The sequence below is a fragment of the Athene cunicularia genome (genome assembly GCF_003259725.1).
Source record: "Athene cunicularia isolate RWA chromosome 2 unlocalized genomic scaffold, athCun1 chr2_part1, whole genome shotgun sequence".
Lineage (NCBI taxonomy): Eukaryota > Metazoa > Chordata > Aves > Strigiformes > Strigidae > Athene > Athene cunicularia.
Window position 1 is genome coordinate 620023 of NW_020799095.1, and position 16143 is coordinate 636165.

The following is a 16143-nucleotide window of genomic DNA, read 5'->3' on the forward strand; positions in this document are numbered from 1 at the left end:
AAATCGTTATGGCAAATCTCTAGAGTCCTAATTCTTACAATCCTTTAAAACTTAGTTCTTGGTCTAGCTGAGGAAGTGACAGAAATGGAAAAGGTTTTCTGACCTATACCTTTGTGCCTTGGAAAATGTATGCCGCCTTCCTCTTCTCCTTAATTACTGTTTGGGGTTAATATGGGATACTCAAAAAATAAAGAGAAGATATTTTTCTATTATTGAGTTTGAAAGTTGTCTCAGTTTGAAAGATGGCGACACAAACATATGCTTTTCTTGAGGTTGAATTTTGTGCAGTTTCCAAAGCTTCATTTTAAGACCATGTAATGTTAATACATGTGGTATATGTAATCAACATAATTTTCCTTTTCATGAGAATTCATAGGGAATAAATTATCTTAAATATATGTTTGGACAGTTGATGTACAGTAGTGGAGTGTTATAAGTTTCTGTTTTCTACTTCACTTCAGACTTTTCGTAAGGATAATGTGCTTGTTTATGTCCTTTAGAGAAAGTCAAGAGAATAGATAATGTAAAAGTATGAAGATGCAGAAAGGGAAGAATGACAGAATTTATTTAAAAATCAAAAATATACTACTGAGGCTATGACTAACTTTTTCTTAAACTTTGTTTTGTAACCTGTGCATTGCTTTCTAATTTTTTTTTTTACTATAAATGGTCTTTGTTTATCTGTGTATTCTCTTCTAGTCTCAAGGTGTGAATTCAGTGTTACAATCTAAAATACCTTTTTCAAAGGAGAAAAGGGGAGGAAGCCTCCTTCTTAAAATTACAGTTTTTCCTCAGCCTTTCTTTATATAAGCTTGGCACAAGTTAATGTTCAACTTCAGTTACAAACTTGCTGTGTATTTAAAAATGTTTTGGCTCTACAGTGATATGACTTCTTAATGTGGTGGAAGTTGTGCATGGAAGTTCTTACAATTTACTTCATAGCAACTGAAGGAATTTTTCTGCAGCTATCTTTGCTGGAAAATATTGTAGCATTTTATTGGTATGGGTTTAGACTGGACCCAGTTATATGACATTTTATTATTGTACTTTAATGCACCTCATTGTGAAAAAAGTTCAGCTCCTCTGAAGCAGTACATGTGTGTTTGCATACATATATAACATTGTATATTTTGTGCTGTATATATGCACATGTGCACACTGTAAATTTAAAATATCTGTTTTAAGCTTTGGAGAAGAAGAAGAAAGTGTGTTCCGAGTCAGAAGCTTCAGACTCCTCCTCCAGTGCATCAAGCTCTTCAGAAACTTCATCTGAAAGTGAAGCTGACAATGAAAGAAGCAGAAGAAGAAAACGTAAAAGAAGAGTTAAAACCAAACAATCAAGAAAACGAAGAAAGGAAGAGATAAAGAAAGAGGATCCAAAGTGCAAGCGAACCTCAAACCAAAGATGGTGACTAGTCTCTTAAATTAAAGAATTTCAGAGAAATTTGAGAAATTCTACTTTGTCTTCACGAAATACTCAAGTAATGAATATAAAAATGCTTTTATTTAAATTTGGATTTTGATGCTTGATTTTATAAACAGAGCCAACCAATCAAACAGGAAAAACACTGAAACAGAGCTTGTTGAGTAGATTTTTCCATTAAAGACTTTAAGATCTTTGCAGATAGAAGCTAGAGTGACTTTGAAATGAGTAAGTCTCAGCATTTTAAACTCAGCATACCTGTGTTTAAGTGAGACATTAGGCAAATAATAGATATTTCATATATCTTTGATTGTATTTTTTAAATAGTTCTTGACAATTGGCAAATTAGAAGCAAAATTATTTGCTGTAAAGTAAGAACTGAACCTCTTTCCTTTAGCTTAAAATGGATTGTTAATGAAACATGGTTTGGTTGTTAAGCCACCTTAGATACATTGTGTGGGCTTGTCTTGGAATTCACTTTGGAAAGTGGTGTTTATTGGTTGAGGGCTAATTTTTATTTATCAACTTGTTTTTCCCCATAGCAGTCTCTCTGACAAGAGTGATACAACAGAAAAAACAGTCGATGTTAGCATAAAGAGGGACAAACCTGTGGTACGTCCTGAAGAAATTCCCCCAGTGCCTGAAAATAGATTTTTGCTAAGAAGAGATGTGCCTGTTGTCAATGTAGAACCTGAACCGTAAGGAACCATTGAGCTTTTTTATTATATTGACTTGATGGAAACTATGCATAATTTTTTCCCACTAATGTTCTATTATTAGTATTAATATTAAATGATAGCTGTAGTGTCAGAATTTCTAAATTAGATTATTTAATCATCCTTTTTACAGTTTTCTTTGTAATATTCCTTACAGCCTGGCTTTTTCAGTGAGATCTAATGAGTTAGTTTCATTGGTCTTTACAGGTCATACATATTACGACCTTAAACTCAATTACAGATGATGCAAAAAAAAAAAGTGAGTAGTTCCAGAAGAAATTTTGCAATGTAAACCACAGCAGTGTTTGATTGCAAAGGAAACTTGTGTTTGGGAGAGGTGACTTTTCATCTTTCTTACACTGAAGAAGCAATTTTGGTTCAAAATCAGCCAACTAGATTTTTATGACTTATGTTACGATTTTTGAAAATAAGATAAAGTGAGTTCAGTTACTTTTAGTTCGTGTTTTGCACATCTACTAATTTGGAGTTATGTTCTTTTTCTAATTTAATTTCTTGGCTTTTGGACTCAGATGAGCTAATACATTACACTGTCAGATATCTCTAAAATCACTTTGGGCTTTTCCTATTTCAGTTAATGGTATAGTCTCCTGTAAGTCTTTTCTTGAAGCCTTACTCATGCTTCCAAAGCCTTAGTAACTGCTTCTTTCAAGGATATTACACAAACTGTAAAAAGGAGTGCTGAATTACCTTTTACTTGGGAAAGCAGCAAGGCTTTAGTACCTGTGGACTGTGGTGCTTGTGTAACTGCAAATATCCTGAAACTCTTCTGTCCGTGTTGTCTCTTGTGATCTGTGCACCCAATGTAAGTCAGCTTCTTCAGAAGAGCCACCTACCGCTTTGACAGAGTACTTTGCAAGTTCTTTGTTAGCATTTATTTACACATAGGCTAGTCCTTTAGTCAAAACCAAGTGTATGTTGATTTGTCTTTTGTTGCAGAACTGTAGGTCTTTATTTCTTGGAGAATTCACTGAATTCTTAGTTCTGCCACCTCAGAATAAATGAGTAAGATTAATATTTTGCGTGATTAACTTAAAATTGAATTAAGTTAATTTTTTTTTTGTTTTTTTCATGGAAGCTGATATTTTATTAATTTATGTAGGAAGCTTCTTGATGCTACACCAGTTCTGACTGACCAGAAACCATCAGTCTCTAAATCTGGACGAAAAATTAAAGGAAGAGGCACAATAGTATGTGACAATTTTTTTACTGTATTCTGTTTTTCTTTCCTCTCATCCAGAGTATCTTGTCTGACCTTGATAAGACCTTTTACTCTGCTCCACTCATGGGATTTTCTTGTTGTTTCTGTTAAGTGTTAAGGCTGTAACGTGTAACAGTAGACAGAGGTGTTCCACAGTGTCCTAAGTGTATGCAGCCCTGTCTGATGTGTATTACTTGTCCTTCTGAGTTCTAGTATTTGCACCTTCTGATGGTTGTTCAGACATTGCTGAGAAACAACAGTTTTGTTGGCAACTTCGGCAGAATTACATTGTTTGTTCTGCTTTTTGACATTTTTAAGTCAACTTCTCGTTTCCTTTTTTTAGCTACTTAATGTATTTTGTCAGGTTACATCAGCTGTGCTGGCTAAGACCAAGTCTGTAATTTCATAGATGACACAGCAGGGACAAGAAGTTACTACTTTGCAGTTCTGGTAGTAAAGCATTTTTACAGATTTGCAGACTTGGTCCTTTTTTTTATTACCTTTCTCTCTGAAGACTGCCAACTGTTCATGCAGATTTAATTTCTACCTCAGATCCTGAAGACTTGTCTTAGTTCCACTGTACTCAAGCAAAAGTGTTCTCTCTTCTGTAATAATCCAGAATACAGAGCCCAAAGCACTGCACAGCTACACTGTTTTTCAGTCAGTAGAAGAGGGAGAAACCAAGAGAAGCTTTTATAATTGCACATTTCATTCGGGTATATTTTAAATTGTAGCATGCTGTGACTGAGCATATTCTTCCCCTTTAAAACAATTTATCGGGCAGTATTTGGGTAATCATAAACCAAACCAAGTCTTGGTCCACAATTCTTTTGCAAAAGAAAAAAAAATTATTTTTTTTTATATATATGGAGATCAAGCTCTGTATATAGCTGAAGACGCTTTTCATTGGAATAGTCTTAATAGAAACTCCTCTGACCATGATTTTCTTATGTGATAGCCACTGGATTTGAGAAGTACTTTTCTACTGATGCCCATGATGCAATTATTTTAAGCCACAGAATGAACAGCTTAGATAGCTGTAGCATTGACCAAGGTACTGTAGTGTTTGATCTTCACCTGAGAACTGACCCTTGTTTGGCAGCCTTGACATTAAATCCGATAGCTGTCTTTGCTGCATTTGACAGCTTTCATTTGTATTTGACACTTCTGATAGCCATTAAAGGAAGCCTTTTAAACTGAATGTTTTTAAATATATATGTAATTTTTTTAAAAAAAGCTTAAAAAAAAGCTTAACGTTGAGTGGAATTTGCTTTTGCTAGGGATTTGGGTGTCTGTGTCTTGTTTTTCCTAATTTTGGCACTCTTGGCAAAAATAAGACTGAGAAGCAGTAATATAAAAAATAATTTAGGGCTAGCAATTAGTTGGAGAAATACATCTTTCTCCCATCTCTAATTAGTCTGATTAGCAACTGTTTCTGTCCAGGGTGAGTGAGTTTAATGTTTTTCAAAATACTTGTTTAGTTTTGAATCCTCTTAAGTTCTGAGAGACTCCTAAGTCTAATGAGGGAGAACTACGGAGGTCCATGAAACCTTTGCAACTTACTAAATGCCATTCCATCTGTAAAGGTTTTTTAAAGTAGTCATTGCTTCAGCTCAAAGGCTAGGGAAGCTCTAAATCCTTATGGCAGGTTATCTTTATATTTTTATGTAATCAGGATGTCTTAAAGACTTATGCCTGTAATTAACCAATACATGTATCTTTCTGGTTTAATTCTGGGGGGCAATTTTTCTTTTGTTTTCACATACTGCTTACTTTTGTAAGTGGCTCAAAATAATTGAGGAAACCTTTGAGTCAAGGAGCATCTAATTTCCTCACAAAATTTACCTAAGTGTATCCAACTGGATAATGGAAAATAATGAGTTAGCAATATTAGAGTTTCTTTTCTCTGTTGCACAAGTAGCTCTTATTGCCTACTTAAATGCTGTGCCTAAGTATAAGTTTTTAAGTATTAAGCTTCATTACACTTCTGTGAAGGGTTTTTTTTTGCTTGAAGGTGTCTTAAACTGGATTCCTATTTCTGAAGAGCTGAACAGCCATAGCTTTTGAAACAGGGCTTGTCTTTACTCATACAAACAGTTAAGTGTCTGCTAACTGAAGTAAAACATCTGTGCTTTAGTATCCTGAAAAAAGTTGGTTATCTGCAGTAATTGTGTTATTACAAAATGTGTTACCTAAAGGGGATCCATGACTGCTTCCTTGAGTCTTAAATGTTTTCAAAAAAATTGATTAGCTGCTAGCCCCTCTCAAACTTTGTGAAGTGTTCTCAGAGTACAAAAAGATACAGTTAGCTATGTAATCCAGTCTCACATGTGGGATATACGCATACCAAAAGTGGGTATTTTCGGCAGGAAATCTAGAATTAGTGTTTTCTTCATGGACTTTGTGTGGGTAATGTTATCTGACTTGTGTTATGAAGGTGCATGTAAAATCTGTATAAGAGGCACCATATATTTTCTATATTATTGTGTCTATTAAAGAAAAATGTATTGTGTATCTCTCTTTGTTTTCATAGCGATATCACACACCACCTCGATCACGATCATGTTCTGAATCCGATGATGATGAGAGCAGCGAGACCCCTCCTCACTGGAAAGAGGAAATGCAGAGATTACGAACGTACAGACCACCTAGTGGAGAAAAGTGGAGTAAAGGCGATAAGTAGGATCCCAACCATAAATTTAAAATGTCTTGGTTTTATACACAAGCTTGAATAGATTGTGTGGATGTACCACATCATTCATGTTTGAATAAAAATATGTAAATATCTTTGTGGTTAACATACTCCATTTAAATTCCAAAAATGAGAGTAGAAAATTTTCTTAAAACCTTTCTACTTTACTAATATGACATCAGATGAACACATGCTGTAAAATGTCAGAAGAGTTGTTTCTGATGGTGCCATCTTGGATACTTATTTAAGAAGTAATTAATATACCTGTTCAGTTTCCTGTTGATTTCCATAAAGCTAGTCATGTCAAATTTCCTTTAGCCTCGACCTTGGTTATATGGTTTCTTCGGTTACCAAATAAGACAATCAGATCCATCAATCCTATACTGTTTTAGTTGTATATTCTTTCTGCAGTTGCAAACTGATGGAAGCCAGCTCCAGAATTTCTTGATACCAAAAATAAGCTTCTATCAAATTATGATAGATAAACCTCAAAAGGAAAACACAAGCATATTAAATATAATCATTATTGAATAATGGCAAATGTTTCTGATAGTCTTTTAGCTGGTACAGCAGTAAACTGAACACAGTTATATAGTGTTATATATAGTTATATATTTTAGTTATAAAAAGAACTAAATAAGATGGTTATTTAAACATGGTTTAAGAATCCGATATTTGTAGGGTTTCAAGTTCTGTGGACTAGAGTAGTCAAAGCATGAAATCTCTTTACACAGGTTCTACAATATGCAAAATTTGCTGATGTTGGCTGATTCATTTCTGAGAGAAGTAGCTCTCCTGATAGTATATGTAATTCTATATCTTAAAAAGAGCGTAACAAGCTCAGTCAAAACACAGTTGTCTGGTAGTAAAGGAAGGGGTGGGTGTGTGTGTGAATTTTTTATAAACTTAATTCCATTGGAGGTGGGGAAAATACTTAGTTTATCTGAAGTTTATAAAGTATTTTCACTTAGTGCTTTGTTTTTCTAGGTTGAGTGACCCATGTTCAAGCAGATGGGATGAAAGAAGTGCATCCCGGAGATCAAGATCTTGGTCACATAACGGTTATTCTGATCTAAGTACCGTGAGATATTCTAGCCATCACAAAAAACACAGAAAAGAGAAAAAGAAGGTGAAACATAAAAAGAAATCTAAAAAGCAGAAACATTTCAAGAAGCACAAGCAAATGAAAAAAAAGAAAACATCGGCCTCATCAGATGTAGAATCCTCTCATTCATTCCTCAGGAGGACAAAGTCATCGTGTGATCGTGAGAGGAAATCTCGTTCTTCTTCATTGTCTTCTAGGCATTCATCCAGAAGAGACTGGTCTAAATCTGATAAGGAGGACCAAAGCTCATCAACTTTATCAAGCAGAGGGACTCGGTCATACTACAGGTCCAGGTCTAGATCCAGATCTAGGTCTAAATCAAGATCTTATTCCCGTAGAAGTTCTAGATCAAGATCAGCGTCTAAATCATCGCGTTCTCGAAGTAGGTCAAGGTCAAGTTCTAACCCTAGGGGTCAAAAGAGAGTTTCCAGTTCTCCACGAAATATTTCAACTCGATTAAATGAAAGCAAGTTGAACAAGACTTCTGATCCTGTAAGAGCAGTTATACTTCCAGGTGATAAAGTTGTTGTACCACCAGTTGTCCCAGAAAACCTCCCTGTTATACCCCTAAGTGATAGTCCACCACCTTCAAGGTGGAAACCTGGACAGAAACCATGGAAGCCATCTTATGAGCGAATTCAAGAAATGAAAGCTAAAACAACCCATTTAATACCCACACAAACTAATTACAATTTAGTAGTCACTAAAGAGGCTAACACTTCTTCCTCACACTGTAAGCGACAAAGTCCAGATAGCGATCGAAGCGGTTATTCCAAATATCGTAGTGAGAGAAGCTCAGACAGTTGGCTGAGATCAAGAAGCAGGTCCTCTCAAAGTAGGTCATACTCAAGATCTTATACAAGATCTAGAAGTCCATCTAGCTGTAGGACAAAATCTCATTCTTCTGGCAGATCGCCATTACTGAGTAAATACCATAGTGACAGGTCAGGTTATAGTGAGTCAACATCTTATTATTCCCTTAGTGATGATGATAGACACAGAAACAAAAGAAAATCCGCATCAAGTGATCAAAATGCTCGGTCTCTTAAATTGAGGCAAGAAACAAGCTCTGAAAGTACGCTCCCTTATAATTGTACAAAAGACTATGATGAGTCTTCTCAAGGATTGAAAGAGAGTGACAGTTTATCATCTTCAGACTCCTCTACTGACAGCGAGCATTCTGCCAAAATGAAAGCAGTCCAAGAGAAAGAAGACCGTTTTCAATTAGAAGGAGATAATCAGAAACAGGATAAAAATAGCTTAAGTTCTGAGAGGAGGGGGGGGAAATCCAAGTGTGAAGGAGATTCTGATCATGCTAAAAAGAAAGCAGCTAAGGAAAAATCTTCTGAGCAACCTAGAGGTGGTGCAAAAACTAAACGAAAATCCTATTCAGGTAGTAAATGGGACTCTGAATCAAACTCTGAACGAGGAGATGCAAGACATAACAGGGGAGATTCCAGACCCTCCTCTAGTAAAGAAGAAGGAGAGGCCACATCAGGATCTGATACAGAACTTAGTGTTACCAAAAGGATAAAAAACCAATCAAATTCTTCAGAAGGCTTTCTGGATTCTGATGGTATGTGGAAGACAAGCAAACAGTTGTCATCTTCTGAATCTGAGAGTTCTTGTTCTAGCTCAACAAACATTAGAGGAAAGTCAAAGAAACACAAACACGGATCAAAAAACCCTCTTAAAAAATCACATTCAAAAAAAGCAAAAGAAAAGTCAAAAGGGAAAAAGGAGAAGAAACACAAAGTTCAGAAAAGAAAAGAAATGTTTCATTGGCAGCCCCCCCTGGAGTTTGGTGAAGAAGATGATGATGAGGTAAATGAGAAGCTGGTTACTGAGGATGATAAAAAAGAAAACCAACTTACTGGGGACGTAAAGGATAAAAACCAAATTTATGAAAAAGAAGAAATAGTCAAAGATAAAATTGGAAATGGTGAAAAGTGTGCAGATGAAAACCTTTTAGGTGGCAATGTTACATGTGATGCCTCACCAGATCACAGTAACATGAATAAAGATAGCATTGAAACAGATGCTTCAAACAGTGCTTTAAACTCAGGAATAAATGTGACCACTTGCAAGAATGAGATAAAACAAGTTGAGGAAAGTAACCAGAACGGATTGGAAGATGTGATTCAGACAGATGACAGCATGGAGATTTGTACTCCAGATCGTAACTCACCAGGGAAGGTTGATGTGGACGTTTTGTCTCCTGTCATTCTCACTGCTAAACCTCAGGCTTTAAGTGCTAGTATAAACGAAGATTTACAGGTTGAAACCCCTGAACAAGATGCTGTCAAACCAGGAAACAATATTACAGACTTCAGTATTAATAAAGAAGAAAAAGAAACAGGAAGACAAGAAAATAACTCTGTCCCTGTGCCCAGTGCTAAAGACTGTAATCTAAAAAGTGAAAATACTGAAAATACACAAAGTGGTACGATAGATAATAAATGGAAGCCTTTGCAAGGTGTTGGTAATTTACAACCAGCACCAGTTAGTACTGCTGCAGAAGTTAAGACCGTAGCTTTAGCACCAGAGCCTAAACCAGCTGGTTTAAGAATTGAAATAAAAGCTAAAAATAAAGTAAGGCCTGGATCTCTGTTTGATGAAGTTAGAAAAACAGCACGGCTAAATCGAAGGCCAAGGAACCAAGAAAGTTCTAGTGAGGAAGAATCTCCAAACAGAGATGACAATAGCCTGTCCAGGAGTCTCAGTAGGTCACGAAGTAAATCTGAATCGAAATCCAGACACCGAACAAGGTCCATATCCTACAGTCACTCAAGAAGTCGATCCCGAAGTTCTACATATTCATATAGGTAAGAAGTTTGTGTTAGTCCCACAGCCTACCGTGTTAACTTGAAAGTTCTGATATTTTTAAGGCGTGTTTTTCAACACATGTTTTCCTTTCAAACGGCACTGTATCATTTAGCAGGTATGGAATAAATATTTAGCTTAAAAGATAAAGCTTTATAATGTTATTGCTTCCTGTTCTCTGCTGTTTTCTTCAGTTATATTCTGTTATGTGCTTTTGAAAGTTGTTCATTGATTGCAGGTCAAGAAGCTATACAAGAAGCCGAAGCAGAGGATGGTATAGTAGAGATTGGTCAAGAAGTCGAAGTAGTTCTTACCACAGTTACAAGAGTCGTAGGTAAGTTTCTGTAATTGGAGATAGTGTTGGGGTATATTACAAAACCAGTAAATTAGGCCTAGCAGAATGATGCTTCAGTCTCTGAGGGAGTTGGAAATGTGCTTAGCTACGCATACTGCAGTCTGAATTATCTACTTGAAGTGTGCGAGTTTGAATAGTCAGATTTCAAAATTTCCTGTTACTGAAAATAATTTTGTTTTAATGTTTGGTAGTATGGATAAGGAGTTCTGAGCAAATCGTGTTCCTCTCCTTTTGCTCCCCTCTCCCCATGCTCTCTTCGGCACTTGATTCTGATTAACTTAAAATGTCTCTGTTTTTGTCAGTCGGACCTATAGTAGAAGTAGATCCAGAAGTAGTTCCTATGGTCATCACAGTCGATCCAGGTATGGATTATAGTTTTATACAAACTCTGTGATAAATGTACTTATTATAAAAATATCTTAGTAGAAGAATACCCCTTTATCTATGGTATTTAAAAATATACTATCATGATAGCAAGTATAATCAAAGCTAAATCAGCATAAGATACTTAAAAGCTGAAAATAACCAAATCATAATGATATTACAGTTATAGATGATGATATAAGTAATGCTGAACACATTTCCCTTTATTGTTAAAATAAGAATGAGTTATAAATGGAAGCACTTTGATACTTGTTTTCAGAAGTATTAGTGAATGAGATTTTTACTGCATCTACAGTTTGTACAGAAGACACAAAACTTTTAAAATGCTTAGTAAGTCTTTATAGATTAATAAATGAGACATTTTTACAGTTGTTTTGAAGATATTTCTTGTCCTGGTTTCAGCTGGGATCAAATTAATTTTCTTCCTAGTAGCTGGTACAGCGCTGTGTTTTGGATTCAGTGTGAGAGTAATATTTGATAGCTCTGATGTTTCAGTATTGCTAAGCAGTGCTTATCCTAAATTAAGAGTTTGTCAGTATTCTGCGCTCTGCCAGTGAGCATGGCCAGGAGAGCTGACCTGATCTAGCTATGGGGCTACTCCATACCATAGAATGCCATGCCCAGTGTATAAACTGGGGGGAGCTGGCGGGGGGGGCAGATCGCTGCTTGGTCAGCAAGGGGTGAGCAATTGCATTATGGATCACTTGTCTTTTCCTGGGTTTTATTTATTTCTTTTGTATTGTATTCCTTTTCATATTGTTCTTACCTCAACCCATGAGTTTTCTTTTTTTTTTTTTATTATTCTCCCCATCCCCCTGGGAGGGAGGAGGAGTGACCAAGTGGCTGCGTGGTACTTAGTCGCTGGCTGGTGTTAAACCATGACATTTATTCTTGTATTTAAACTTTTATAAAATGTAGAATTACTGTTTGCCACGTCATTCAAAAGTAATTTCTACATAGCTACTCATCTCTGTATATGTGTCTTTAAAACCTACATTTAAAATAAATAGCATTTTAGACAAGAAATTGTAAATTTACAATTGCTTTCTTTTCCCTTAAAGTAGGTCATACACGTATGATAGTTACTATAGCAGAAGTCGAAGTAGAAGTAAAAGGAGTGACAGCTACCGAAGATCTAGAAGTTATGACAGGCGATCCAGGTATGTTTGTGCTAGCACGACTTTGTATTTATGCAAAAGAATTTGCTAAATACATACTTACGATTGTGAAGGCTAAAGTTTTCTTCCCTCCAAGCATAAAAAATACATTGTTACCAGAAGTAATAATTAAAAACAATTAAAATGAGAGCATTTGTGTGAGTGACGAAATTAGGATTTCTGACAAACTAAATTTGAGGATGGGGTAGAAACTAGGATAAGAAAGATTTGAGAAGTCTCCAGTTCATTGTGTGTATTCATTCAAAATAAGCATGTTTGGGGTTTTTTCTAATAATTATAAATGTTTCTTAAAAAATACAATGAACTAGCTCTCAAGGTGTAAATAGAGTGCCCTGTTATGCATTAAAAGCCACCTGGTATGCAAAGAATTCTGTTAGATGGTGAATTCTTTCTGGTTAGACTGCAGAAGTGGATTAAAAAAAAATATCTGGAAGGGAAATTAAAAATTGCAGTACTACCCAGAATTAATTTTTAACTTTGTAGAACGTAAAAGACCTGCAAATCCAGTGTTCTTCTACTGAATTTAGGATAAATTTTATCCTACTGAGTCAGGGGGAATTATATAGGTGTAAGTGATCGCGTTTCACAAAGATCAGAAGTGGAACAGGATAGAGAGATAGTGAATGTCAATGATGATTTGGTTTATCCCATATTAGTCACTGGTAAATCAGGCAGATCTCTTAAGACTACTGTAAATTTTCATCCTCTGCTGTCCTCATACTCATTTTTTACAACTTTGAATGAACTCTTAACAGACTTGCTCTCACCCATTTCCCCATCTAGTTCTCACAGTAAAACGACTTTCATCTTGTGTTTGAGGAGAAATTAATGAGATTAACGAAGAGTGTGGAAATAAGACTTAACAAAATCAGTGTTTCAGAATGTTGGGAAGCTTCAGAGTAATAGTGTTGGATTAGGATAGGCCATCTTTTGATTTAGAAAACTTTCCTTACAGACACAAGGCTAGAAAATCTCTAAGAGTTTATTCTGTGTAATTTGAATATGTCCTGTGGTTTGTTTGAAACCATATGGACTCTGTCTTGATGTTTGGCCAGATGCTGAACTTGGAATTCTTCTGGATAAGCCAAAACATTTTAATCTACAACTTGCACTTTGCAGACACTCACACTCCTGTTGTTATGGGACCTAATTCTTAAAGGCCCTTCCTCAAAAGAAAACTGCAATATATAAAGTAGGGGTTTATGAAATTGTATTAGTTGAGAAACACAATGTAAAATTATATTTGTTAGGATATACTTCTCAGTCAGCTATTAGCACTTACAAAAATAGTTTTTTTGGATTATTTCTTAGCAGTTACAGAGAAGGCAATAAAATCTTGGTAGTTACAAACACAGTTTGACTTGTTACACAGGTTTTTCATCATGTAAAGTTCATGATTATTTTGATTTTCAGTTTCCCTTAATGAATACTTCAGATATATGAGATATGATCCTGTAAAAGACGTATGTTTTTTTCTTGTTTTGTGTCTGTCTTGACTTTTTTTTTTGCATGATACAATTTTGAAATTGAAGCTAAAAATACAATTTTGAGGCATTTTAATCTTCTCTTTATAGATCTTATGGCTCTGACAGTGAAAGTGATCGCAGTTACTCTAACAATCGAAGTCCCAGTGAAAGCAGCAGATATAGCTGAAAACATTTTTTTGATGATGATGAAAACTGTATTTAATGATTTTTTCAGTGTTATGTTAAAAACTGTTCTGACAGTGTCACGAGTGAAGTTGAAGAGTATTTACTGAGTTAGCTGGAATTTTACCATTCAACAGTGAACTCACTTGACTGTATACTTATGGAGAGAAGTACTGAGCTCGACTCAAAAATTTCAAAATCAAAAATCAGTTATGTCAAATGTTACTTTTACAAAATGGGGGAGAAAAACCCCAGTTTTATTTCCTTGAAAGGGATTTTCCAAGCCATGAATGTCACTTAGACGAATTTGCTGCCACCACTTTTCTGGGTTCAGCAATCAGTACTGTCTTCAAGTATGTTTATAAACACCTTAGGGGTTTCTGCCTGTTTAATATTAAATATATGCTATCAAATATAAAACTGTGAAGAAAACTTCTTACAAAAGCTGCCATTTCTAGTTTATTAAAATGCTTTTTTTTAGGGCTGGAGGATGGGTTCCATGCTGTCTTATTTGTTGATTATTGCATTATATACAGTATATACACAACAGCCAGGTGATGAAAAGAGACTGCCACTCTGTCTTAATCCTCACTGTACTGTGATATTACAGAAGTCTGCTGAAAGGGGTGAGATTATGCACAATGGGAATTGTCAAACTGACAAGCAGTGAACAGAAGCGTGGTGAATGAATGTTGATCTTAATATCCAACTTGTCTAAACTTTTATGTTTTAAAAGTGAATTTTGTGATAAACAGCAATGTTCTTAAGAGTGTAAAAGTTTCTAAACACTTTGAATTTCATTTCAATTCATATTACAGTGCTTGGCATACTTCAACACATTTTGAAGTTGAACTGTTGTAAACGGTTGAGTATATCATGAGTTTGTTCAATAACACTTTTTAAAAAACTTAGGTGATGATGATTTTTTGAGAAAATCAAACCATAATGGTTTCTTTATAAAATGTCTGTAGATGTATCCCATTTGCCATAGAGAATATCACATATTGATACTGCAGATATTGAACTATATATTGTTAAAGTGACATGACTACAAAAATACTGGTATGCCTGATAAAAAGCATGGGCAATACTTTCAGAGTTTAATACCAAAAATGATTCCATGTTACAGGTAAATGGTTTGCAAAAAAAACATAGATTTAAGCTGAAGAGCATTGAGTAATCTTTGCAATATTCCAATTGAGTTGATTTTAAATAATTTGTAGTTTTTCAGTGTTTAGAAAGTTGTGAACTGAGAAACACTTTTTTTTTTTAATGGCATAATGTAACCTGAAAAGTAGGGTCTGTAGTGAAAAAACAGGCTAACATAGCTTAATTAGAGCTAATGAGTACTATTGTATTAATAGTTTTCTTTACTGACTTTCTGTAATATCTTGAGATGCTTTCATTTTCTCAAATGTTTTCAATTATTGAAATTTTAAATCTTGTCGGGACCTAACAGCTTTGAAAATTAAAAGCGGTAATTTCTTGCTGAGACATCAATTCATATTGTCTCTTTGATTAAGTTAAGCTATCCAAAATTAGCTTTTGGTACACTTCTGAAACATGAAAAGAAAGTTCAAAGTGAAGTTTGAAGACTGTAATGATGCCATCCATTTCTGTCCGTGAACAGCTGAATAAGACATTTGTACGCAGTTTCCTAAAATTGAATTTGTCGGATTTTTCACTTTCTACAAGAACCCAAAATTCTGCACTTATACCCTTCCTACTCTTGTAGTTTAATGAAAAAGTGTGTGCACGTAGTCCTTTCCAGTCAATATTTTGTAAGCTGCTTATGCTTTTTAACATTAAGTACGTTTATTATTCAAGTCAGTATATGTTTCCAGACATCTTTCAGACAGTAGCAGCCATTTCAGAGTCCTGAACAAGTATTTCATTGCTAGCTCAAGATAATGGTGGTTACAGTTTCGTAGGTTTAGGTAACTTGTTTTTTTCCCTTACTGAGAAAATAGAACTAGTGGGTTAGTGGTGTAACAAAATATACAAATGTAACCATTGCTGTTCAACACCTTTTTAGAGAAAATACTGTTTCAGAATTGGACTTTGTCATATTTCAGATCTGAGTTGACTTTTTTTTAAGGCCAGGAAAAACTAATAGAAATATGGTCAAACAATTAATTGTAGTTGTCCAAAATTACTGAAATGTCACTAATGTCTATTTCATATCTTGTATTAAAGCTCTGTAAAGAAATTCCATCTGGTAGATGGTCAGGGAGGGAAGGTGGGGGGAGTATTTTTACTTAGTGAAGTCTGTTAAGTTGTGCTTCAGATAAAAATGTACTCCTGAGCTGTTTTTCTAATGTTGGTCTATGGTTTTGCAATTTTGTTATTCAAAAGTAGTTGCTGTTTGTAAAATAAACTTTTGTACATATCTGCAAATGCTGTTTTCTCTACATCTGGAAGAATCCATTGCTGCTTGAGAGAAATAATCAGGAAAATTTAAAAATATACTTCAATTTCTTTACCTGCTTTTATTCCTTGCAAGACTACATACAGGTCACCTTTCATTCTCCTTACCTACATAGAGAATGATTCCTTGGCAAGAGACTGTACTGGATTTGTATAATAGTCATTGGAGGAA

At 35.0% G+C, this 16143-nt stretch overlaps 1 protein-coding gene across 7 annotated transcripts in view; it reads left to right on the forward strand.

Moving 5' to 3' along the window:
- The window catches only part of NKTR (natural killer cell triggering receptor), a 43525-nt gene extending 27590 nt beyond the window's left edge, over positions 1-15935 (forward strand). For 4 of the 7 annotated variants that reach the window (XM_026843588.1, XM_026843593.1, XM_026843592.1 and 1 more), the window contains 9 exons: positions 1186-1408; positions 1966-2121; positions 3260-3347; positions 5892-6037; positions 7038-9980; positions 10217-10312; positions 10636-10695; positions 11779-11877; positions 13470-15935. In XM_026843588.1, coding sequence (XP_026699389.1) covers positions 1186-1408; positions 1966-2121; positions 3260-3347; positions 5892-6037; positions 7038-9980; positions 10217-10312; positions 10636-10695; positions 11779-11877; positions 13470-13548 — 3890 coding nt within the window. In that variant the 3' untranslated portion in view covers positions 13549-15935. The remainder of the gene's footprint in view (positions 1-1185; positions 1409-1965; positions 2122-3259; positions 3348-5891; positions 6038-7037; positions 9981-10216; positions 10313-10635; positions 10696-11778; positions 11878-13469) is intronic. The other 3 variants (XM_026843590.1, XM_026843589.1, XM_026843591.1) reach the window with 3 other exon arrangements.
- The last annotated feature ends 208 nt before the right edge of the window (positions 15936-16143 follow it).